This window comes from Entelurus aequoreus, linkage group LG03 (assembly GCF_033978785.1).
Source record: "Entelurus aequoreus isolate RoL-2023_Sb linkage group LG03, RoL_Eaeq_v1.1, whole genome shotgun sequence".
Lineage (NCBI taxonomy): Eukaryota > Metazoa > Chordata > Actinopteri > Syngnathiformes > Syngnathidae > Entelurus > Entelurus aequoreus.
The window spans coordinates 41,945,775-41,973,353 of record NC_084733.1 but is presented as its reverse complement, the minus strand read 5'-3'; the positions used below and the strand labels follow the sequence as shown (position 1 = coordinate 41,973,353).

The following is a 27,579-nucleotide window of genomic DNA, read 5'->3' as shown; positions in this document are numbered from 1 at the left end:
TAAACAAACCAATCCTTAAACACATTTTTCCAACTTCCACCCAAATCAAAGACACAATATGACAATACCAAAACAAATGCAGGGTGGATTCAGGCTCCTGACAACAAAATCAGCAATCATCTGACTCTGTCATATTCCATAATTTTAACATTTTCCCTGTGGGTAAGAAGTTATAAATAATTTTAATTTGAAAATAACGATTTTGCACATCGATAGTGGTTTTATAGATTAGTTTGAATATGGCATCCCATGGCAACGGGCAGTCAAAAAAGTCCTCCCATTTTCCATTTGTGTTGTATGAGGCAGCCTTCAAAGATTTCTTTATTAAATAAAAATTATATATTTTTCTATTTATTTTAGTTCCTTTTTGCCAACTAGAATTTCTTATTAGAGGTTTACAAACTAATAATTTAGTAGTTCCATAATTAATTATTTGTTTCTATCTTTTCCCATTTACTCCAGTTAGTTGATAAAATGAAAAGCTTGAGCAAGCATCACCATACATAGCTCTAAATTCATCATACTTCATAATTTTACCATTCTCATTGATAATATCATTGACAAAAATGATTCCTCTTTCAAACATATTTTTCCAAAAGAAAGGCTTTCCATCTATTACAATATTAGAGTTCATCCATATTAACTGCTGCAAAATATCGTCTCTTTTTTCTGGCACATAAAATTGAAAACACCACTATGAGTGGATTGTTTCCTTTATGAACCCCGCCATGTTTCCCAGCAGACTCTCTGGGAGGGGATCACTTGTAAAAAAGGATACAATTTCTTTTGATACAGTACATGTTTTTTGTCCAACAGGACATTTGTGTACCACTCAATGTTTAAATACATCTTTGGAACAATTGATGCTTTTAAAGACAGACACATAGCTTCAAGGTTGAGAAGTTTCAGGCCCCCATATTCATACTCTTTGTACAAAACCTTTCTTTTAATCTTTTCTGGTTTGCCGTTCCAGACAAAATCGAAGACCCTCCGCTCATAAATCTTAAAAAAGTTTTGTGATGGAGCTGGTAATGACAAAAACTAATAAATAAATTGAGGAATAATTAACGAGTTGGCAATAGACATTTTACCATACAAGGTTAGGGATTTCCCTTTCCATAATTGCATAATTTTGTCCAGCTTTCTTAGTCGATTATCATAATTTACTGAGCCTAGATCTTCCAGATTTTCTGGGACAAATACACCAAGTATGTTAACTGGTCCATCTGTCCACAAAACAGGCACTTTGCATTCCATTCGAAAGGACGTTCCCTTTAGATTTCCGATCCTTAACATTTTACATTCATCATAATTAAGCTTAAGGCCAGATTGCTGTGAAAATATGTCCAAAAGATTAAGAAGGTTCCGCAAACAATGAGGAAAAATCTTATCTTTGTGAATCAGCCTTTTCTGACATGAACTTCATCAAGAACAAACACAGAACACGCCTCACTGATGCACATCTGCAAGACTCACTCAGAGTTGCAGTGTCAAGTTACACACCAGAGTACAACACACTAGTTAACAGCATGCAATGCCAGGCTTCCCACTAACTGACAAAGAAACAGATAACAGATTTGGTGTCCAGTTCAAAGTGTGACATGATTTAAAAATTTGAGAGTTTACTTTTGTATTTTACATGAGTTATTATTTGTACAAACATGGTGCAAAGTAATTCATAATTTGTTAAAAAATGTTAGTGGCTAGCTAGTTAAAATGGGATATTGTGATTTCACAAGACTGTCTTAGAAGTGATCATTTGAAAATGTTAAATTTGAAAAATGTGCACTTATAGAGAAAATATAAAAATAAAGTGTTGCATATTGATATTTATCTGTTTCTATATATATTTATTGTGAGAAATCATTAAGATGATCAGTGTTTCCACAAAGATAAATATAATTAATTATTAATAATAACAGAGTTAAAGGTAAATTGAGCAAATTGGCTACTTCTGGCAATTTATTTAAGTGTGTATCTAACTGGTAGCCCTTCGCATTAATCAGTACCCAAGAAGTAGCCCTTGGTTTCAAAAAGGTTGGTGACCCCTGCTCTAAATAGATCTAAATGTGATCGTGAATACACATTGCTTTCTTACTTCACACAAACATACGTCTCAAATCTCCATTCACACATTTACTTACAGTACTCCTTGTGTTTGGAACACTCTTGACACATTTTCAGTAAATATCAGTATGCACCACAGATGTAGAAAACAAAAACAAATAATGATCAACGGAAATTAATATTAGGGCCCTATGATGATTTTAATCTACATTCAAAACACTTTCTTGTGGTCTAGATAATATGTATTGGATATGCTTTGGTGTAAATGTTGCATACATTTTGCTCCACAGTCACATTTATAATCTTTTTTGAGTCTGTCATTAGGTACACCTGAACACTCATTGATCGATACTGATCTGCATTAAAAAGCTGCTGTTAGCAGCATTTACTGTATTTTCCGGACTATAAGGCGCACTTAAAATCCTTTTTTTTCCCTCAAAACTCGACAGTGCGCCTTATAACCTAATATAAACCTAATGTAAAAAATAAGTTTGGTTGAGCTTACCCACCTCGAAGCTATTTAATTTGGTACATGGTGTAATGATAAGTGTGAATACGGCAGTCAAACATAAGAGATAAGTGTAGGCTGCACTATAATGGCAATATGACTCAAGTAAACAACACCAACATGTTATATGTTCAATTGAAAATACAGAACATTACACACAGCGCTAAAAAATCTATCAAAATGTTTTAGTATGACTTTGCTATGAAGCCGCACCGCTTGGTGCGCTTCAACATACGAGTATTATTATGGTGTGTGTATAAGGTAAGACATATTCTCTGGCGTTTTGTTTTGCAATTTTATGCAAAAGCATATTTTCTTACCTTCTGGTACCTGCTGATCTGTATTTGAGATCTGCATAAATCCTGAAAAATTCCGCGCCGACGCCGTAGTCGATAAGCTTCTTCTTTTTCTCTATCTTCTTGTTATGGGACATTCATCCTCTGCTATTGCCATTTTTAATAAAAAGTAGCGTAAAGTTCTTACTTATATCTGTCAGTAAACTCGCCAAGAAAGCGCTAAAACATACCGGTGTAGTAAGTTTACATTATTCACCCAAGGAACTTTAGTTATTAGAGAGTTCCGGTCTGACGGTTTTTCACGGGACACACTACCGTTCCGTTGTTGTTGTTTCCGGATGAGGAGATGCTGCTCTGTTATTGATTTAAGTAAAGTCTGAACGTCATTAAAACAGTCATAAAAACAGGGGCGGCATAACTTGGTTGGTAGAGTGGCCGTGCCAGCAACTTGAGGATTCCAGGTTCGATTCCCGCTTCCGCCATCCTAGTCACTACCGTTGTGTCCTTGGGCAAGACACTTTACCCACCTGCTCCCAGTGCCACCCACACTGGTTTAAATTTAACTTAGATATTGGGTCTCACTATGTAAAGCGCTTTGAGTCACTAGAGAAAAGCGCTATATAAATATAATTCACTTCACAACAGTTAGCTCCATCTTTTGACACTTCTTCCACTCCCGTCCTTGCACGCTACACCGGTACAACAAAGATGACGATGAGAAGACGCTGCCGAAGGTGAGCCACTTAAATAACACCGCCCACAAAACGGCGCATCTGAAAGCGGATTGAAGATTCTCTGTAAAACAATTTATGCAACATTTTGACCAAAGAACCACTATTACATGTTATGTAGACCAGAAAGAAGTGTTTTCAATTTAGGAAAAAATTATAATAAAATGACTCCTTTAATGCGCCCTATAATCTGGTGCGCCTTATATATGAAAAAAGATAAAATATAGACCATTCATCGGCAGTGGTCCGGAAAATACGGTATGTCACTGCATGTTGCACATCAGTGTTATTATGAGCATGCCACAATTATATGAAAAAAATACTTTCTTGCCAGTTTTGTGTTTTCTAATTAGAGGGGGAGGAGCTAAACAAATATAATCATGGGTCTCCTTTAATATTTGTTCACTCAACTGTCGTAAATGTATTTTTTGTATGATTTCAAAAAAAATTTACATTTTAAATTTGCACATTTGCTAATCAAATAAAGGGCAAAAAGCTAATATGAGGCTGCCGTGGACCATCCCTCTCTGCTTAAGTGCGAAAGCAATAAATAAAACTTAGCACACTGTGCCTAGTGCTGACTGCACTTGCCCATATACAACGTGGAAACCTATGATGAGGCTGCCGCCAGCCTTTCCTCTCTGATTTGTGCGCAAGTGAGTTTACAATCTTAGTGTTTAGGACACGCATCCATTTCTGCCAGCATGTTGACAAAATAATTTTTATTTTGTAGATTCACTTACACCAGGGGTCGGCAACCCGCGGCTCCGGAGCCGCATGCGGCTCCTTGACCACTCTGATGCGGCTCAGCTACATACATGCCGACCCCCCCGATTTTCCCAGGAGATTTATGGATCTCAGTGTCTCTCATAGATTACTCCCAGGGAAAAAATAATCCTATTTACACTCTAATTACTAAATAAAGGGCGTGCCTTAATTGCACTGCAGTAATTGTCCTCTATAGCATGAATACAGCGTGCCAGTCCAGCCACATGTTGCATGTTGTTATTACTTGCACACACAGGAGACAGCAAAGCATACTTACTCATCAGCCACACAGCTTACACTGACGGTAGCCGTATCAAACAACTTTAACATTGTTACGTTACAAATATGCGCCACACTGTGAACCCACACCAAAAAAGAATGAAAAACACATTTCTGGAGAACATCCCACCGTAACACAACATAAACACAACACAACCATTACCCAGAATCCCATGCAGCCCTAACTCTTCCGGTCTACATTATACACCCCCGCTACCACCAATCCCCCCACACATCAACCACCCCCCCTCCTCTCCGTGCGTTGGTTGAGCGGAAGAGTTAGGGCTGCATGGGATTCTGGGTATTGGTACCGTCAGTGTAAGATGTGTGGCTGCTGAGTTAGTACGCCTTGCTGTCACTTACGTGAGCAAGCTGAAATTGCATTCTACGTGTGGTCGAGCAGGTACACTGTTAGGGCAGACTGTAGAGGGTGCCAAATGCAGTGTCATCACGCTCTGATATTCGGGAGTCTCCCGGGAAAAATGAGAGGGTTGGCAAGCGTGACGCTATCATGCGCCATTCATTCAAAACTCGCGGGCTGCACTAACATCAAATTTCCACATTAAAGTGCGTGCCGGTGCGTGTGTCGGAGACCCCTGGTTAACATAGCACAAAGCATTTAAGCTTTGTATGCAGTGTTTTTCATTTAAAAAAATTTTTTGTGGCTCCCATTACTTTCTTTAATTTGTGAAACTTGCCAAAATGGCTGTTTGAGTGGTAAAGGTTGCCGACCCCTGACTTACACCATGACTTTGCACAGACTGTGTAATGTATTTATTGTAAGTGTGGCATCATTAGTCTTTTTAATCGGACAGTAAAATACAGAGAATTCATCCAATTGCGTGCAGTTTCTCTTCCTTACTGTGAAGAGGTGGGGGCATACATGAGTTAGTATAAGTGCTTGACTTTACCTACTTTTCTGTAACAAAGCACAGCTACGGCAGGTGGGAACGTTGTACTTAGTTACTTATTAACTTTATTATTCCATCGATCCATTTGCTACCGCTTGTCTCTCTCTGGGTCGCGGGGGTGGCTGGAGCCTATCACAGATGCATTTGGGCAGAAAGCGAGGTTCACCCTGGACATGTCCCCACCTCATGGCAGGGCCAGCACAGATAGACAACATTCACGTAATATTTAAACTACCATTTATTTCAACTTGCTTGTTACACAAATCTGTAAAAATTAAAAAGAGGGACAAGCGGTAGAAAATGGATGGATGGAAAACATTTTTACAAAATGTGTATGTTTTCCTTTTTTAAAGAGAGACCTATTATTCAAAACCAACTTTCCTTACCTATTGGTACATGTTTTTATGTATTTGGGATCTGCATAAATCCCCAAATTTTGAGATCAAACAATGAAGACAGGGCAGAGATATTTATAAAACTATTTCTCACCTTCCTCCATACTTCTCCAAAGGAGCTGTTTGAAATTTGCCCCATTTGTAAAGTTTTTCTCATTGGTGACTTCATCTCCATATATAATATAATATCTATCTTATATTATATATGGAGATATCAGCTGACGCTCTTCGGTAAATCATATATATATATATATATATATATATATATATATATATATATATATATATATATATATATATATATATATATATATATATATATATATATATATATATATATATATATATATATATATATAAGATTTACCGAAGAGCTTTGCACAATTCCACCATTGTAGTCTGACGTTGTAGTCAATAAATTCCTTTTTTTTCCTCTATTCTCTTGTTCTGGGGCAGACTGGCTGGCCCATGCATCCTCTGCTGTAGCGTATAGTTCTAACTTATATCTGTCAATGGGCTCGATACAAACTGCAACATATCGCTAATGGGAAGAAGATGTAGTTGAAGTGGAGACACATAAGACCACCCACAATCTGCCGCATTCTGAAGAGATAGTTGGAAAGCGGCTTGATGATAGTCTGTAAAACATTATCTATGCAACATTTGACCAGAAAACCACAATTACATGTTCTGTAGACCAGTGATTTTCAACCTTTTTTGAGCCGCGGCACACTTTTTACATTTACAAAATCCTGCGGCACACCACCAACCAAAATGACACTCTAACACAGTATCCATCCATCCATTTTCTACCGCTTATTCCCTTCGGGGTCGCGGGGGGCGCTGGAGCCTATCTCAGCTATAATCAGGCGGAAGGCGGGGTACACCCTGGACAAGTCGCCACCTCATCGCAGGGCCAACACAGATAGACAGACAACATTCACACTCACATTCACACACTAGGGCCAATTTAGTGTTGCCAATCAACCTATTCCCAGGTGCATGTCTTTGTAAGTGGGAGGAAGCCGGAGTACCCGGAGGGAACCCACGCAGTCACGGGGAGAACATATAGTTAATAATATAGTTTCTAATTGTATTTATACTCACCTAATGTGAAACTTGGGCCTGAGCATCTAAATTACAGTGGCTTTACAAGCTAGCAGTATTAATGTTTCTGCCACAGTGTGGGACTTTTTTGATTTAGCTACGAGTTCAGCAACAAGGTAGCTAGCTTTGAGGGCTCTCCCGTTTACCTTTGTCGTTTTTCTCAGAAAAGTTGCCTGTTTCTCATTGTTTGTACGTAAGCGTACAAAATAGTCCATCGGCTTGTTTTGAACGGAAGGGTGTTTCGTTTGGAGATGGCGTTTGAGCTTGCTTGGCACCATGGCGCTATTGGATAGCTTCTCACCACACACCAAGCACTGCGGAGTCGGTGCTGTCGCATCCCCGGTGAAAGTAAATCCAAATGAAAGATAGCTTTCGCTGTATTGCCTCGAGCTCACCGTCTTGTCTTTTTTATTTTGTCGACCACTTATACTATGGCCTTCATCAGGGTCAGAATTTTGTCCAGGACCCTGTTCGGCATTTGCATTTTCCCTTCTCAAAAACTTCTCCATCACTGCACTTGCTCGCCTCCTCTTGCTGCGATCCCAAACTGTCACTGTCACGTGTCGCGCAGCGCTAACTCGATTGTCTTTACAGGTATGTATCGCCCTCTGCTGCCACCTACTGAAATAGAAGAGTATTACATTATCTGCCGCACTTTCTAATAGCACAGACACCCGACAATGGTTAATTAGGAGATATTAAATAATTTCCCACAGCACACCTGACGATCTTTCACGGCACACTGGTTGAAAATTACTGATGTAGACTGCAGGAAAGTGTTAAATATAGAAAAAAAATCATAATATGACCCCTTTAAGTACCCGTTCAGGCCCTGTTTAAGCACCGGTATGGGCTGATATTTAAACGATACCCAACCTTACCTACCAGTTGATACGAACAACTTTTTTATTTTTCCGTCCTTAAATCTCCAACTATATTTTGTTTTTGCTCCCCCAATCAGACCTTCCACATCTTAGACCAAAACCCCTGTATGTACCGGTGACAAGGAACAATGAGAGCACCTTCTGCACCAGAGACCAGTACCTGGCACCTCGTGTGGCCTTCATCACTTGGCTAGTCACCTTCTTTTTGAAAAAGTATGTCAGTAGTGCTGTGCCAGCTCAAAGCACCAAGAACGGCACCGAAGTCCTTCCCAAACTCATCCAGGTGGGCATTGTGAATGATGTGGTGTGTTCTACATTATTGAGAGAATGAATATAATCAGGGGTAACTTTCAAGCGTGAGCGGGATTCAGATGTTGTACTAGATGGTGTATCTTGTGTCCAGACTGTCACTGCAGGCAGTAGCAGCCAGGAGAAGGAAAAGGAGAAGATTTTAGACAGCGATACGAATGGACCCACGGGGGAGACTGAGAAGAGCCATTCCAACAGCAGCACGCTGTCAGACCGACGGGCCAGTGATTCCAGTTTATGTAGCATCGAGGAGGAGCACCGCTATGTCTATGACATGGTGCATGCCATCCTACTATCAACCAGGGACAATGTGAATTTTGTAAACGAGGTCTTCCACCAGGTAGGTTCATGGGATTCTAATTAAAAAGCATTACTTAATCTTATACTAAGAAATAGATTTTTGCATTGTACAAAACCCAAAACCAGTGAAGTTGGCATGTTGTGTAAATCGTAACTAAAAACAGAATACAATGATTTACAAATCCTTTTCAACCTATATTCAATTGAATAGACTGCAAAGACAAGATACTTAACGTTTGAACTGGTAAACTTTGTTATTTTTTGAAAATATTAGCTCATTTGGAATTTGATGCCTGCAACATGTTTCAAAAAAGCTGGTACAAGACTGAGAAAGTTGAGGAATGCTCATCAAACACTTATTTGGAACATCCCACAGGTGAACAGGTTAATTGGGAACAGGTGGGTGCCATGATTGGGTATAAAAGCAGCTTCCATGAAATGCTCAGTCATTCACAAACAAGGATGGGACGAGGGTCACCACTTTGTGAACAAATGTGTGAGCAAATGTTAGAACAGTTTAAGAACAACATTTCTCAACGAGCTATTGCAAGGAATTTAGGGATTTCGCCATCTACGATCGGTAATATCATCAAAAGGTTCTGAGAATCTGGCGAAATCACTGCACGTAAGTGGCAAGGCTGAAAACCAACATTGAATGCCTGTGACCTCAGGCGGTACTGCATGAAAAACCGACATCAGTGTGTAAAGGATATCACCACATGGACTAAGGAACACTTCCGAAAACCACTGTCAGTAACTACAGTTTATCCATATCAGTGGCCTAGTGGTTAGAGTGTCCGCCCTGAGATCGGTAGGTTGGAGTTCAAATCCCAGCCGAGTCATACCAAAGACTATAAAAATGGGACCCATAACCTCCCTGCTTGGCACTCAGCAACAAAGGGTTGGAGTTGGGGGTTAAATCACCAAAATGATTCCCGGGCGCGGCGCCGCTGCTGCCCACTGCTCCCCAAGGAGATGGGACAAATGCAGAGGACAAATTTCGCCACATCTAGTGTGTGTGTGACAATCATTGGTACTTTAATCTTTAATCTTTAATCTTGTCGCTATATCTGTAAGTGCAAGTTAAAACTCTACTATGAAAAGCGAGCCATTTATCAACAACACCCAGAAACGCTGCCGGCTTTGCTGGGCCCGAGCTCATCTAAGATTGATTGATTGATTGATATATTTTTATTTCAAATATGCATAAAAACAAGAGCAAGCCTGATCCAATACAGTGCTATAGCCTTAACAGCCATTATAACAAAATGAAAAACAATGGAGAATAAAAAACAAAAACAAATAAGCATAGGACTTTCTTTTTCTTTTTTTCTTTTTTTTCTTTCTTTTTTTTTACATATTTGAAAAGGAGTGAGAAGAAGTTTACAGTTATTTAATCCCACCCCTTTTCTTTAAATCATAAATTACTCTGAGCTAGAACTACCTATTCACTCAATGTACAAACTTAATGAACTTGTATATACTGTACATGCATCATAGATATATACATACATATGCACACCACACACATACATAGCCACATCATTACCACTAGTGATCATGGAAATGGTATCATGCCACCACAACAACACCACTGCCTCAATGGGCAGCCCCACACTCTTCTGTAACACAAACAACCCAATATCAAAGCCCTGCTTCATCTCTGTACCTCTGGAATACCATGTACTTATACTTCTTTTTAAACTGGTTTATGTTTGGACATTGCTTTAACTCATCATTCAAACCATTCCATAATTTCACTCCACAAATTGAAATACAAAAACTTTTAATGGTCGTTCTATAACTAAGCATTTTGAAATTTAAATTCCCCCTTAAATTATAACCGCCCTCGAGTGTGCTGAACAATTTTTGAATGCTTCCTGGGAGTTTATTTATTTTGGCTTTATACATTATTTGTGCAGTTTGATACAAAATAATATCATTAAATTTCAATATTTTTGACTGTAAGAATAGTGAGTGAGTATGGTCCAGATATCCAACCTTGTTGATGATCCGTACAGCTCTTTTCTGAAGTATAGTTATTGAATTTAATGAGCTTTTATAATTATTCCCCCAGACTTCCACACAGTAGGTTAAATATGGTAAAACTAATGAACAGTAAAGAATGTGGAGTGATTTGTGATCCAGAACCTGCTTTGCTTTATTTATTACTGAGATGCTTCTTGACAGCTTAGATTGTACATGTTTTATATGTGATTTCCAGTTAATTTGATCGTCAATTGTAACTCCAAGGAATTTTATTTCAAAAACCCTTTCAATATCCACCCCATCTATTTGTATCTGCACCCTTGTTTCACGTGTCCTCTTTCCAAACAGTATTAACTTAGTCTTAGTCAGGTTTAATGACAATGACAAAGATGGACTGATGCAAAGTGGAAAAGTGTTCTGTGGTCTGACGAGTCCACATTTCAAATTGTTTTTGGAAACTGTGGAGGTCGTGTCCTCCGGACCAAACAGGAAGAAAACCATCCGGACTGTTATAGGCACAAAGTTGAAAAGCCAGCATCTGTGATGGTATGGGGGTGTATTAGTGCCCAAGGCATGGGTAACTTACACATCTGTGAAGGCACCATTATTGCTGAAAGGTACATACAGGTTTTGGAGCAACATATGTTGCCATCCAAGCAACTTCTTTATCATGGACGCTCCTGCTTATTTCAGCAAGACAATGGCAAGCTACATTCTGCACGTGTTACAACAGCGTGGCTTTGTAGTAAAAGAGACCTGTCTCCCAAAAGTTTACTGAGTGTTGTTTAAAGGAAATGCCATGTAACACAGTGGTAAAAATGGCCCTGTGCCAACTTTTTTGTGATGTATTGCTGACATTAAATTATAAGTTAATGATTATTTGTAAAAACTAAAAAAAAATAAGTTTCTCAGTTCGAACATTAAATATCTTGTCTTTGCAGTATATTCAATTGAATATAAGTTGAAAAGGATTTGCAAATCATTGTATTCTGTTTTTATTTACGATTTACACAACTGCCAACTTCACAGTTTTTGGGTGCTGTAATTGAATCATGGTGAACATCCTGAGATTACGCAGACACTACTGCCCTCTGTTGGGGGTTTGTTGCAAAGATCCCATCTTGTAACACATTTTGTTTCTGGTCATGAAATGTAACACTTGCGTTCATCCATCTTTAAGGCTTTCTTGTTACCGTCGTGTGAGGCATCGGCAACCAGGAAGGTGATCAAAGTGTACCGAACGTGGATACTGCAGGAAAAGCCCAGCTTTATGACAGAGCCTGAGAAAATTATGGAGGAGGATGAAGTGGATGATGGCTCTGAACAGATAATTAGTGCAGAAAATAACAACATGGAAGCACAGGTACTGAAATACATACCCTAGATTCCCTTGTTTTGATAATCAAACACAATGTTTCATTGACGCAGATGATTTTTTTTTTTTTTATAGAAGTTTTATTAAATTTAACTTTATACAGACATAAATACCAGTGGAGATACCCTATTTTGTAATTTCTTATGAGTTACAATTTTTTTGGTTGCATTTACTTTACTTTTTACAATGTATTTTGTTAAATTGTGCCGCTATTATATTGGCATATTGACATAACTTGCTGACAATAATGTGACATTTTGTAGTTAACGTGTACTTTTTAAGTACATTATGTATGCACGTGATTCTAACTTAAGTTTATCAGAAGAATAGAAGATAATGAACGTACATTAATTAGTATGACATGCAAATGTTAATATGGCTAAGTTTGCTAAGCCTTGGTCCTGTGGTCTAAATAACGTGAAGTAAAGATTTTTACAAGGGGGGTGTATATTGTAGCGTCCCGGAAGAGTTAGTGCTGCAAGGGGTTCTGGGTATTTGTTCTGTTGTGTTTATGTTGTGTTACGGTGCAGATGTTCTCCCGAAATATGTTTGTCATTCTTGTTTGGTGTGGCGCATATTTGTAACAGTGTTAAAGTTGTTTATACGGTCACCCTCAGTGTGACCTGTATGGCTGTTGATCAAGTATGCATTGCATTCACTTGTGAATGTGTTTAAAGCCAAAGATATTATGTGACTGGGCCGGTGCGCAAACGTAGTGCCTTCAAGGTTTATTGACGCTCTGTACTTCTTCCTACGTCCGTGTACACAGCGGCGTTTTAAAAAGTCATAAATTTTACTTTTTGAAACCGATACCGATAATTTCTGATATTACATTTTAAAGCATTTATCGGACATCCCTAATTATTACAATTATTATCACTTATCATTTTCTTTGCCATCGCAGCCATTAAGATGTTTAAAAAAACACCAGCTGTTATTACACCCATTTGTGGGTATATGAAAAATATGGGATAAAATCAAAAAGAGGTTCCAAATTGTGCTGAGGGCCCACTGTTGCCTAAGGAAGATTCAAACAGTGTGCTCCTTAATAAAAACAATTGTTATACCATATATATGTGCTTTTAAAATAGCAAAAATATGACACTCAGATATACTGCAGCATTACATGATACATTATAATAGAGACATTATTATTCCTGCAGATTTGATTTTTATAAGCCATTGTTTAATATGAGTGTTTTGGGGAAAAAACTATGAAATTAAAGCTTAAGTCTCCTAATTGATTTTGTCTGAGAGGTTGACTGGCCTTGTCGTTGAGCAGACACTGGAGAGTCATGGCCACAAGCGGTCGTCGAGCTGGGGGAGGACCTACTCTTTCAGCAGTGCCATCAGTCGAGGCTTCCTCACTGAGGAGCAAAACAGGGACATCAAGGCAGGCTTCCAGCCCACACTACAGGTCTACACTCTTTTATTTAGAGGGATATTTTACAATATGACAGCAGCAATAGTCATACTAATTGACTGTACTCATGCTTTTACGTCCCTGTCTATATGTGTAGGTATTCCTGACCAACTCTTCCAATGTGTTCCTGCTGGAGCCGTGCCAGGATGTACCTAAGCTTCTGGAAAATCAAGTTGAGGTGTGCAAGTGTGTGCTAAGCATCTACCGACACATGATCATGGAGCACACAATGGACTCACAGACATGGTCAGGGCTCTTTTTTTTCCCCCTGTCTCTCATTAGACGTTATTGTCTCTCACTCCAATATTTATTATTTTTAATTGTCTACATACAGGGAGCAGCTGTTGCAGGTGCTACTGAGAATCACTGAAGCTGTGATGAAGAGACCTTTAGAAAACCAAAGGAAAGACAGCTTTGCTGAAAGTTTGGCATCTATACTTTTTCGGGTATGTCTGTACTTTTAACACTTATGTTTTATAAGTAATTTGAAGGAGACCTATATACGTTTAATTTTTTCTGACCTATGAATGTTATTAGAAAGCTGTACTTTCGTGTGAAACAATGCTAAAGCTTCAAATCTTAAGGTTCATTCATTTCGGCGTGATTTTTCACGCAGTTTTGGATGCCTCTGTGTAAGTTTTGCAGTCTGGGTCAGTGTTGGTAATATTGGCGTTAGAGTATAACAGTGTTACTAATGGCGGTATTTTTTTTCAGTAACGAGTAATCTAATTAGATACTGTTACCATCCTTGCAATGCTGTTGCCATTACTGAGAGTGTAAAGTGGCTCATTACTACAGCTATGTTGAATGAAGCTCAAGGGGTCAGGTTTTCGGCCTCACTTCAGCTGCATGCAGAGAGAAGCCGTGGGGATGATGACGGGATGATTGTAAATGCGCTAATGATTGGCTGGGTGGGCTGAACATGCCCTGCTCACGCTGTCTCACTGCATGCTCTGACTGACACAAGATCGCTCTGCTCCGGCTGCTGGAGCCAGGGAAATTGAAACGAAGCGTTCTCAAACTGCAAGTACCGGTATTACTTTTCGCTCATTGAAATTAAAGGCAAGAATGTTAATGTAACATGGTAAATGGGTTTTACTTGTATAGCTTTTCTACCTTCAAGGTACTCAAAGCGCTTTGACACTATTTCCACATTCACCCATTCACACACACACACACAGGGTGAGTGACCGCCCTAAACAAAATATCATTTATATTCTGGCCATTAAAAAATGTTACGACCCAAACCTAGTAAATGTGAAAAATGTAAACCATTTTAACACAAATGTGTTCTGTCAAACCACTAATGGCAACACAAGCTGACCAATTGTGTACTTGTTTTATGTTCTGCTTTGAAAAATGTAACTGTGAGCAAGTTGCAAACAGCCCCTTTAATATAAACATCTTTGGCCATAAAGATGTTATCGAACGTAATGGCGTATAAAATAACGATATGAAAAATACCGTCACAGTTACTTTGCTGAGTAATTAATTACTGTTAAGATGAGGTAAATTAGTTACTAACTCAGTTACTTTTTGGGAGAAGAAATTTGTAACTGTAACAAAATACTTTTTTGATCACACTGACCAACACTGGTCTGGGTAAGTCATTACGTCACCGCAAGGTAGATGTTCCTTTTTGGACATTGAGTCAAGCTCTCAACCAGAGGGGGAAGAGCTGACTTAATGCTCCTTCCTTCAGGCATGAGAAAACATAAAGAAAGGTCAAATAAAGTATAATTTTCATCTAATTGTGGCATGCGCATAATAAGACCGACATGTGACATTAATGCTGTAAAAGCAGCTTTTTTATGCAGAGTCTGAATTGATCGGCGAGTGTCCAGGTGTACCTAACGTTGTCACCGGGTGAATCTATATAATGTTCATGAACTTTATTTTCGACAAAGTCTCAGAAAAAAAAAATTGCAGTGAAGTGAATTATGTTTATGTAGCGTTTTTTTCTCTAGTGACTCAAAGCAGTTTACATAGTGAAACCCAAAGTCTACATCTTTAAGCTACATATAAACCTGTGTGGGTGGCACTGGTAAAGTGTCTTTCCCAAGGACACAACGACTGTGATTAGAATGGTGGAAACGGGAATTGAGCCCTCAAATTGCTGGCACGTTCGCTCTACCAACCAAGCCACGATGCCCCGACGACTTCGATATACACTCGTGGTCAAAAGTTTACATACACATGGACAAAGATAAGACCTTCTGGTGAAAAGTTTTGTGGTCAGATGAAACAAAAATTGAGCTGTTTGGCCACAATACCCAGCAATATGTTTGGAGTAGAAAAGGTGAGGCCTTTAATCTCAGGAACACCACCCTACCGTCAAGCATGGTGGTGGTAGTATTATGTTCTGGGCCTGTTTTGCTGCCAATGGAATCAGATAGTAAATGGGACAATGAAAAAGGAGGATTACCTCTAAATTCTTCAGGACAACCTAAAATCATCAGCCCGGAGGTTGGGTCTTGGGCGCAGTTTGGTATTCCAACAGGACAATGACCCCAAACACATGTCAAAAGTGGTAAAGGAATGGCTAAATCATGCTAGAATTAAGGTTTTAGAATGGCCTTCCCAAAATCCTGATTTAAACGTGTGGACAATGCTGAAAAAACAAGTCCATGTCAGAAAACCAACAAATTTAGCTGAACTGCACCAATTTTGTCAAGAAGAGTGGTCAAAAATTCAACCAGAAGCTTGTGGATGGCTACCAAAAGCGCCTTATTGCATTGAAACTTGCCAAGGGACATGTAACCAAATATTAACATTGCTGTATGTATACTTTTGACCCAGGAGATATGGTCAAATTTTCAGTAGACCCATAATAAATTCATAAAAGAACCAAACTTCATGAATGTTTTTTGTGACCAACAAGTATGTGCTCCAATCACTCTATCACAAAAAAATGAAAGTTGTAGAAATGATTGGAAACTCAAGACAGCCATTACATTATGTCCCTCACAAGTGTATGTAAACTTTTGACCACGACTGTATGTTTAAACAGTGTACATTTTCAAAAGATAAATTATGATACTTTTGGAGAAGTTGTGGGTCAAGGCTGGACGTTTAATCAAATTTAAATTTTGATTTCCATAATGGCTTCTAACGGTCATGAAAATATAGTAATCGAGAAAAAAAAAAGATTAATGGGCTGTGCAAATTCCGGAGCTTGTGAAATGAGTGAAAAAAAGACCATGTCAACTAGAAGTTTGGGATCTCACCATGGTTGCCACTTTTTATGTAACACAGCGCTAGTATGCCTTATTAATAATCAATAACCACTAAACTCGACAAACAAAATAAGGCTATATTATTTGCGCGTTCACATTGCCGCTGACAGAGTCACATAATTGGCCAATTAAATGGAATCTGCTGTTAAATGCAGAATATCCGGGAAACTGACATAAATGTGAGTTAAAGTTAAAGTACCAATGATTGTCACACACACACTAGGTGTGGCGAACTTATTCTCTGTATTTGACCCATCACCCTTGATCACCCCCTGGGAGGTGAGGAGAGCAGTGGGCAGCAGCGGTGGTGATTTAATCCCCAATTCCAACCCTTAATGCTGAGTGCCAAGCAGGGAGGTAATGGGTCCCATTTTTATAGTCTTTGGTATGACTCGACCGGGGTTTGAAACTATACACCCACAACACATATCATCTGCTTGTGTTGTTGTAAACAACATAATCAATGTAACATCAATGTACAAACAGCCGTCACAACTTGAGAGGCTCGCTCTTTTTTTTTTTATAGCTTCAACGCCTATACTTGAATGGTCTTAACAGCACATCACACTTCCCCCCCTTCACAATAGTAGCGTGGTGCACCACATCCGATTTTCATTTCATTTTTATTTATCTCCTTCATTGAGTGAAGGAGATACATTTTGTTAGTGCAGATCTGACTGCACTAACAAAATAAAGGTTTCAAAAAAGTACTTTACACAAGTTTAACATAATTAAAGCACTCTTTGATACATTTACACAATTATTATACGTTGACCTAAAATACTGGTCAAAAATGTCTATTCGACACAAAAAGCACACACACTCTGGTGGTAAAATAAGTGTAGAAAACTTTAATTAAAAACAAAACAGAAAAAACTGAATTGTATTGTTTTTCATATTGTTATTTAAATGTATCATTATTATTATTATTAATATCTTTTTTCTTGTTGTGGTTTATTCGTTACTAATTGTATCAGGGTTTTTTTCAACCACATTTGAAGTTGAGTTTTGGTGGTACAGTAAATACTCATGTTTTCAAATTAAATGCCTACTGAAACCCACTACTACCGACCACGCAGTCTGATAGTTTATATATCAATGATGAAATCTTAACATTGCAACACATGCCAATACGGCCGGGTTAACTTATAAAGTGCAATTTTAAATTTCCCGCCACACTTTCGGTTGAAAACGTTTTTTTATGCTGACGTATGCGCGTGACGTCAAGGGTTGGTACGGAAGTATACGGACCCATTGAATCCTATAAAAAAACTCAGTTTTCATCTCAAAATTCCACAGTATTCTGGACATCTGTGTTGGTGAATCTTTTGCAATTTGTTTAATGAACAATGGAGACTGCATATAAGAAAGTTGTAGGTGGGATCGGTGTATTAGCTGCGGACTACAGCAACACAACCAGGAGGACTGAGAGATGGATAGCAGACGCGCTAGCCGCCGAACTCACCTTAACTTCCTCCGTCTCCGGGCCGCCAACCGCATCTGTGGTCGGGTGAAGTCCTTCGTCGCACCGTCGATCGCTGGAACGCAGGTGAGCACGGGTGTTGATGAGCAGATGAGGGCTGGCTGGCGTAGGTGGATAGCTAATGTTTTTAGCATAGCTCTGTGAGGTCCGGTTGCTAAGTTAGCTTCAATGGCGTCGTTAGCAACAGCATTGTTAACCTTCGCCAGCCTGGAAAGTATTAACCGTGTAGTTACCTGTCCATGGTTTAAAAGTATTGTTGATTTTCTATCTATCCTTCCAGTCAGGGGTTTATTTATTTTGTTTCTATATGCAGTTAAGCACGATGCTATCACGTTAGCTCGTAGCTAAAGTGTTTCGCCGGTGTATTATCGTGGAGATAAAAGTCACTGTGAATGTCCATTTCGCGTTCTCGACTCTCATTTTCAAGAGGATATAGTATCCGAGGTGGTTTAAAATACAAATCCGTGATCCACAATAGAAAAAAGAGAAAGTGTGGAATCCAATGAGCCAGCTTGTACCTAAGTTACGGTCAGAGCGAAAAAAGATATGTCTTGCACTGCATTCTAGTTCCTCATCCACAAATCTTTCATCCTCGCTCAAATTAATGGGGTAATCGTCGTTTTCTCGGCCCGAATCTCTCTCGCTTCATTGTAAACAATGGGGAATTGTGAGAAGTCCTTCCTCCGGTGACGTCACGCTACTTCCGGTACAGGCAAGGCTTTTTTTTATCAGCGAGCAAAAGTTGCAACTTTATCGTCGATGTTCTCTACTAAATCCTTTCAGCAAAAATATGGCAATATCGCGAAATGATCAAGTATGACACATAGAATGGATCTGCTATCCCCGTTTAAATAAGAAAAATTCATTTCAGTAGGCCTTTAATGACTAATCCTGTTATTTTTAATTACAGTATCAATCAAAATAATTGTGATAGATATTTTTGCCATAATCGTCCAGCCCTAGTATGGGGCGGGGTTTCATTTGCAATCTGGGAACGCCTCCAGAATCGAACCTCTTGCATATGGACTCAAAAAATGGGTTTTAAAAGGGACTGTGAAGCAAAAGTTATACCAAAGCATATCCAATACTTATTAGCTGGACAACAAGGAAATGTTTTTAAAAAATGTAGATTAAAATTACCATAGGTCCCCTTTAAAGGAAGAGTAAGTGTGCTTAATATGATTAGGCAACAAAGCTTACTTATCTAAGGACTTGGCTCGGGGACCAAAGGTTCAGGGTTAAAATCTCTCTGGGAATAGAAAAAAGAAACTACTTGCTGGAGAGATGCTTGTCCTGGCTACTGTTGATGTTCCCTTAAGCAATGTTAGATGTGTACCATTCATGTTTGGTCTTGTTTTGCATTCAGACTATTGTTGTGGCGTGGGTGCGAGCCAACCTCTGCGTATACATCTCACGGGAGCTGTGGGATGAGCTGCTAACTGTGTTGTCATCTCTGACGTACTGGGAGGAGCTGGTGACAGAGTGGGCCAGCATCATGGATTCTCTTACAGCTGTGCTGGCCCGCTCCGTTTATGGCCTGGACATGGCCAACCTGCCGCTGGACAAACTCAGTGAACAGAAGGAGAAGAAGCAGCGAGCACGTGGTGAGGAAGCTATCTTATAAAAAACATATAGCATTTTTAAAAAGTGCTTATAATTAAGTGTCCTATGTCTCATATGTATAATTTCTAGCGATGCACAATCCTTTTTTTCCCACCCGATACCTATAGCTTCCTCCTTTTCAAGCCCAATATACCGATAAGTTATTTCTATTTTTTTTTTATTTTTTACATTTAGAATAACTGGAGTTTGTGCACACCAGTATGTAAAAAAACAACCCTCAAACAAAGGTGGATTGCAAAAACTGTAATTGTAGATTCGTCCTGATACCATCTTCAACGAATGTAAAGGGCTGATCGTCCACCACCATCATTTCCATGATGAAATTTGGGTTGTCTCTGGGAAACTTTCTTGCACTTTTCAAATGCCACAGCAATAAAAACAAGAAAAGCTTCTTTGCAGCTGGCTTTGGGATTTTCTTTGTCAGCATGTGTCTTCATAGGCTTTCAAAACATCATTGTGACTAAGCTGGCAATTCCAAATTGCTGATAAGATGTGATGTTTTTTCTCTCCTCTTGTAATGTTTGCATTTGGTGTAAATAGCATGCAAAAAGTCATCTTTATGAAACAGTGAAAAATATCCCACACAATCGACGCCATGTTTTTCTACAATGAGATAGGGGGACAGGCTTACAGTATGGCAAGTAGGAAAAAAAGGGAACGCCTGCTTGGCTCACCCTGATCCAAACAGCACAGTACAAGTAATCCTGCTTCATGTTTTGTTTTGTTTTTTATATATATTATCAAAGCTATTTTTTAATATGATCCGATTTATCGGCATAACATCATTATTCCTCATATTGGACCAATAACTGTTGGTCCGAAATGTATTGTGCACCCCTAATAATTTGTTATTGTAACTGACTCGAAATGAAAGTTCATAGATTTTATGATGCACTTCAAATGGAAGCTGTTTCTGTTTGGAGTTAATTGTATACATTTGTTTGCACAAAATAGCATTTTCTGTAAAAGTTTTTTCCAGTCTGAAAAAATTAAGCTGAGTTGTGCAAACATTTTGGCTTAAGAGCCACTTTTGGTTTTTAATAACAAAGTCATTAGAAATGTGCTTACTTGCATGAAATCTAACATGTACCACATATAATGTACCTTTCCTTATTAATCATTTTAAAAAAGGGCAGGCACTGAAACAGACCAAAGCAGTTAGAATGTTGTTTCCACCTTTTTCACTTTCAAATTAATACCGGTAAGTGTATCATTTATATTTGACAAACTTGCCCTTGAGTAGATTTAAAGGCAAAAGCTTTGCTGGTCACCCATTTTTTGCTTAAAGCAATGGCTTCATAACAAATAATGCACACATCCTATCATCAAACTTCTGATATACCTTTAATGTCCAAAACATGGCACTCACAGCCATTTTTTGCTGATTTTGTGAGTGATGCAATTCAATAGGACAAAACTAATAAATAAGTGACTCAGCATTAGAAAAGGCCATCTGTAATTGCAGTATGCCTTGTCGAATTAAATAATTGCTGCTGGGGGGTGAAACCATTGGTGTTTGTGAGGAGACTATAACATAACTACAGAACGGAACAAAAGTAGGCTACCTGTGCTGCCTGGTCAGAATTAATCGCGCACCATCATGTTTGGTGTGCACGCGCAGCAATTTGTTTTTACAGCTTAGCATAGCAGCGGAGAAAACTTAACAAAAGCCCACAGCAAAGCCAAATTACATGCATAAGATGGTTAAGTGCAAGTACAACTATTTGTGGCATCAGAATTATCAATTTAATGCCTGCTTGAAGCCGGTGGATGGCAACGTATAACGTGTTTAGGACTCGGTTGTGGAGCCATCGAGGAGGGACGCGTTTGTAAACATTGCGGTGAAAGTGAATAGAATGATAAAAAATTCTAAAATCTGGGATAAGTCCATGTCAAAAGATGCTGAAACGTCACAGACACTTGCACAACTATACAAGGATCAACCTAACCCCCCAAATTAGTGTTATGTGGCTAAAGTGGCGCCAATTGCCGAAGGAGAACAGAGATGATTAGTTGTGAAATCCTAGTATTACGTTCAGTAAGCACACGCTAATTTCTCTGTGGTGGTAGTAGTGTAATCACAGCAATACAACTAGAAAAAACACCATCAAAGTCAATCAATCAAAGTTTACTTATAGCCCTTAATCACACATGTCTCAAAGGGCTGCACAAGCCACAACGACATCCCACATCAGGGCTACAAAAAACTCAACCTAATGGGAACAACAAGAAACCTTGGAATGGATGCCGAGTGGATACGGTTAATAACGTGAGAGTCCAGTCCGCAGTGAGGCCAGCAGCGGATACTCTTGTATGTTGACAAGTCAGCAGCGCAGAGACGTCGCCAACTGATGCACAGAGCAGTAGTTCATCCGGGGTCCCAACTTGGAACAGCTAGCGCGTCCTCTGTGGAAACTGATCTGTGGCCACCTGATAACCTCTCCATGCAGGAGAGGGGGGCAGAGCAGAAAAGAGAGATGGAAAATTAACTGGTCTAAAAAGGGGTCTATTTAAAGGCTATGGTGTATAAATAAGTTTTAAGATGGGACTTAAATGCTTCTACTCAGGTAGCATCTCTAACTGTTACCGGTAGGGCATTCCAGAGTACTAGAGACTGAATAGAAAACGCTCTATAGCCCGCAGACTTTTTTTGGGCTCTGGGAATCAATAATAAGCCGCAGTTCTTAGAACACAGATTTCTGGCCGGGACATATGGTACAATACAATCAACAAGATAAGATGTAGCTAGATTGTTTAGTATTTTATACGTAAGTAGTAAAACCTTAAAGTGGCATCTTAAGTGCACAGGAAGCCAGTGCAGGTGAGCCAGTATAGGCGTAATATGATCAAACTTTCTTGTCTTTGTCAAAAGTCTAGCAGCCGCATTGTGTACCAACTGAAGTCTTTTAATGCTAGACATAGAGAGACCCGAAAATAATACGTTACAGTAATCGAGACGAGACGTAACGAACGCATGAATAATAATCTCAGCGTCTGTGGTGGACAAAATGGGACACATTTTTGCGATATGACGGAGAGGCTGTTTTAGTAACACTCTTAATGTGTGACTCAAACGAGAGAGTTGGGTCGGAGATAATGCCGAGATTCTTCATCGAGTCCTTTAATTGTTTTGTTTACAAACATTAAGGTATTTATACGGGGTATTCATATGGATATCAAAATCCTTCATTATAATTTTATTATCTGCGTGTCACTAGATCAGCAACAAACTCTGAAAATTTGCTAATAGTCTGAAAAGGGCATGCTTTTTTCCAATAAATTCAGGTCAGCTTGTCATGACTAATATTTTCTCCAAGTTAATACAGCAACTGACAATAAAAGCTATAAAGGTTGTCTGTTTAGTGTTTACACTAAGTTTATGGTTAGGTGAGCAAATCAAGGACGATTTGCAAATGTCATCTTGGTATGGTATGGTATGCTCTTTACTGGAATTATATTTTCACCACAAACCCGTTCAAGATTAGACAAACATTGTAGTGGAGACAGAACAGGAACGGTCATGCTTAAATAAAAACGTGTCCTTATTTATTAGCAATGGGTTTTCAAAAAAGAGGTAAAAATGTATTTATACATACCAGATATGGGCTGAGCAAATTTGAATGTTATTCACAATATTCACAACCAAGTTCTGTTTCAGACTTGCAAGGCATAATCGCCTTCTTTCTTTTTAGACAATCGCTCTGTTTTTCACAACTTTGTGAAGATACAGTAGTAGTACTGTAGATGTTTTTATCTGTTTGCTCAATTCTGTCAGCTGCAAAAACACTGCAAAAGTTATGCTAACAGTCCCTTTTACAGACAATATATTGGTCTGCTTTCCTCTACCATTGCTGACATTCTGGTAGTTGTTACGTGAAAACACTTTATGTAGCACACTGCACATTTTGCAAGAAAACAGTTCTACGTCACATCTATGGCTGTGATGTTTTCTTTTTTTTAAATTAGTTTATAATAGTCTTCTAGTGTATTTAGTTAGTTTAACCATTTTATTTTTCCAATTTGAAAGAGCAGTGAATTAATTCATATACTTAGAACTCATTCTGGCCCTCTGTCGTATGGATATGAAATGGTCTTATATTATATTCATTTTGGTTTTTAAAAAAGTCTTTAATTTAACTTGTTGAAACCTGCAGAGACCCTGTATTATGCTAAACCAATTTTTCTTACCTATCATTACCTGTTTTTTGTGTATTTGGGATCTGTATAAGTCCCGAAAATTTGAAATCTAACCTTGGAGACATGGCGGCAATATTTATAAAACAATCTTGTCTTCCTTCATACTTCTTCCAAACGAGCTGTTTGGTATTTGCCTGATTTTGTGACTTGTTTCCCATATGTGACGTCAGCGGATGTCATTGATAAATGTTGTCAATAGGTTATTTCTTCTTTCTCTGTCCTCTTGTTGCGAGCTAGATTGGCTCGTACATACGATAGGATATACTTTATTTATCCCACAATGGGAAAATGACAGATACAAAAAGTACACAAAAATAAGGTTAAAACACATGCATCCTCTGCTGTTGCCATTTCTAATACAAAGTAGCCTACAGTTCTAACTTATATCTGTCAGTAAATTTGTTTGGAAGCGTAAACCATTACAACATGGCTGACGGAGAGAAGACACGGTCGAAGTAGAGGCGTGTAAATAAGATTGCCCAGAAAACGGCACATCCTAAAGACACGATCAGAAAACGGCTTGAAGATGGTCTGTAAAACATAATCTATGCAAAATGTTAACCAAAGAACCACCATGACATGTTATGTAGACCAGTGGTCCCCAACCCTTTTGTAACTGCGGACCGGTCAACGCTTGAAAATGTGTCCCACGGGGAAGGGGGGGAGATTTATTTATTTTTTGTCATAAAAAAATACAATCATGTGTGCTTTTGGACTGTATCCCTGCAGACTGTATTGATCTATATTGATATATAATGTAGGAACCAGAAATAAGAATAACAGAAAGAAACAACCCTTTTGTTCGAATGAGTGTGAATGAGTGTAAATGGGGGAGGGAGGTTTTTTGGGTTAGTGCACTAATTGTAAGTGTGTCTTGTGTTTTTTATGTTGATTTGATTAATTGGGGACCACTGATGTAGACCACAAGGAAGTGTATTAAATGTAGAAAAAAACATAATATGACCCCTTTAAACCAATAGTTGTTGTATGCTACTGCAACCACATGGGGGTGAAAAAGTTACATGTTTATTTCAACGCTCATAACCTCCTGAGACCCAGCAATGTATCTTTGCCCTCTGTAAGGGACTGGCTTTTCACGGCCTTGTGGAAAGTGAAAACACTACGAGAATTTGAACTGGTGTCCATTAAAATAGAAGATGTGTTCCCCCATATTGGCCAGTAATTTTACAGGCATTAGAGAAATTGGTTATTAAATTAATCTACTTAACGTATCTTAAACGGTAGACATTTCTTTTTTTCTTTTTCTTTTTAAATCAGAATCAGAATAGTTTTAATTGCCATTGTTTGAGAACAGGTTCACAAACTAGGAATTTTTCTTAGTGCTATTGTGCAATATAAAACACATATAACACAGATTTGGCAATAACAAGAACTCTAACTGAGCTATCAGATCTTGTTATAGACTTAGAAAGGAATTCAAAGGAGTTTTTAAGAACAGGTATGCAATTTAGTTAACGTAAAGTACTTTGTTTGTTTCTTTCAAAATTATTGTTAATCTTATCAAAACAATAGAGAAGCTGATGAATGAAATAATTACATTATTCAGTTGGTGCCAGATACCAATGTCCACTGCAAAGGACATTGCAAGAAAAAAAAATTCTGGGTTTCAGGAACATACAAGAACACAAACTACCATAACCAAATAGAAGCACCCTCCACAATGTTGCAGATGTCAGTGGCCAAATAACCAAATAGGCTATGTGTGTCCTACAGGCCGCACTTTGGCCCCCCAACCTCCAAACTAAGACTAAATTAGAAATGCCAGACAAAAATAAAAAAATATATATACTACTTGTTTTCTTCATGGCAGGAGTGTTCCCGGCTTCCCAGAAGGCAGCAGCAGTGGCACGGTCCTTCTCACTAAGTTGGAGAAACCAAGGGGAAGTGGGCGGGTCAGGAGTTCAGGAACCAATGAGAATTCGCTCTGCCACCACATCTGGTGACCCGGGTGTGGAGAAGGCCCGCAACATTGTCCGACAGAAGGCTTCTGGTAAGGATAAAAAATTAATTATTGCTGGCGTTGTAATGTTGTTCCCTCCATTGTCATCAAAGCAAGACATTGAAATTATTAAAACTATTTTATTCCTCCTCCTCCATTCGCAGCAATATTAATTAGGATGTGATTATTGTTATTGTATTATGACTATACAGTGGGGGAAATAATTGTATGATCCCCTGCTGATTGTGTAAGTTTACCAATGTATAAAGTTACAAATGGTTCCTATTTTCATAGTAGATTTATTTCAACAAAAATACAGAAAATCCAGAACAAAACATTATATAAAAAAACAATATAGTTTTTGCAGAGATATTGAATGACACAATGCTGTTTATACTAGTTGGTTAATTGAACAACAGAATGATGTGATTAATCAACAATGTTGAAAACAAGTTGCAACCAAGATTGGAAGCACATTGTAATTAGGGACCGAATGTCCCTTTGGGACAGAGGACCCTATTGTATTTCTAAGGTTTTATTATTATTAATATATTGTTATCTTTGTTCAATGTTCAGTTATAAAAATTATCACTCTGTTATTAGATAGTGATGGTGCTTGGAGTTTCTGGGCACTGTGGGGAGTGTCCGGGCCTGGATCCTCCTCCGTCTCATCAGGTGCCGTACAGGGTACTGGCACTGTGCGTTGCACCACGGGTTTCCCTAGGCAGCCTATCTTGGTCTGATGTATCTTCAGGGTTTTTCGTAGGGCTGTATGGGTGCTCCCTTGCGAGAGCTGCAGCTTGGGATGCTACCCCTCCCTGCCCTGGTTGCCGTCTTTCCGAGCTGTCAACTGTCTCTCCAGTTGTCACCACTCTTTCGGGGTTGTCATCCAGCCTCTTCCTGGAAGTCAATGGCGATGCCATACTAGATTAGTTTATAATAATACACCTCACGGTGCAACCTGGACACATCATCAGTGTCCAGGTTGCAGACAATAAAAATAAAAACAGTGCGGACGTTAAAAGTTAAGAGATTAAAAGATTTAGCTGAAAGCTAAGGTGAACATAAAAGTTTTCAGTCTAGTTTTAAAAGTAGTCAGAGTTGGGGAAAGTCTGACATCTTCAGGAAGTTTATTCCAGCTATTTGTTGCATAGTGACTGAATGATGCTCTCCCTTGATTTGATTTAAAAGGGCCGTTGTTAACTGCATTTGGCGTGGCAAGAAGAGAAAGTAGAGCTGAGTTACAATCATGTTTGTTGATTGCTATTACACGCTATATTGCACAAGTTTGTGGAGACTTGGGACGTTTTATTGAAAGAATTGGACGCTTCCACTACATGCTGGCCACAGACCAACTAAGCAAGTTTTCTTTTGTACATTCTGAAACTTCATTAAATCATTCACGACAATGCATCCCGGAACTGTTCGTGGGCTTACTGGCGAAACAGGAAGCGCGTCAGACAAATACTAAACCCAGCTTTTTACTTTCAAGCGACAGGATGATTCGGAGTCGCTATTAGGTTGGATGAAAGTGTTGGTTTTCATCCAGTATGTCTCTGTGCATTGCTGCATTCGCCTTTCCCTCTATTCTGACTTGTGTCCCAATTCCTGCCGCTGAAAAACATCTCCATAGCATGATGCTGCCTCCACCATGCTTCGCTGTAGGGATGGTATTGGCCTGGTGATTAGCGGTACATGGTTTCCTACAAACATGATGCCTGGCATTCACGCCAGAGTG

The 27,579-nt window shown here is 38.9% G+C and overlaps 1 protein-coding gene across 12 annotated transcripts in view; it reads left to right on the top strand.

Moving 5' to 3' along the window:
• The window catches only part of ralgapa2 (Ral GTPase activating protein catalytic subunit alpha 2), a 310,363-nt gene that overhangs the window by 113,561 nt on the left and 169,223 nt on the right, over positions 1-27,579 (top strand). For all 12 annotated transcript variants that reach the window (XR_009825291.1, XR_009825292.1, XR_009825295.1 and 9 more), the window contains exons 9-16: positions 8,024-8,229; positions 8,350-8,595; positions 11,725-11,907; positions 13,202-13,336; positions 13,440-13,588; positions 13,677-13,788; positions 19,428-19,665; positions 25,713-25,892. Coding sequence is in view for 7 of the 12 variants with exons in the window: in XM_062041843.1 (XP_061897827.1) it covers positions 8,024-8,229; positions 8,350-8,595; positions 11,725-11,907; positions 13,202-13,336; positions 13,440-13,588; positions 13,677-13,788; positions 19,428-19,665; positions 25,713-25,892 (1,449 nt within the window). In the remaining 5 variants the exon portion in view is untranslated. The remainder of the gene's footprint in view (positions 1-8,023; positions 8,230-8,349; positions 8,596-11,724; positions 11,908-13,201; positions 13,337-13,439; positions 13,589-13,676; positions 13,789-19,427; positions 19,666-25,712; positions 25,893-27,579) is intronic.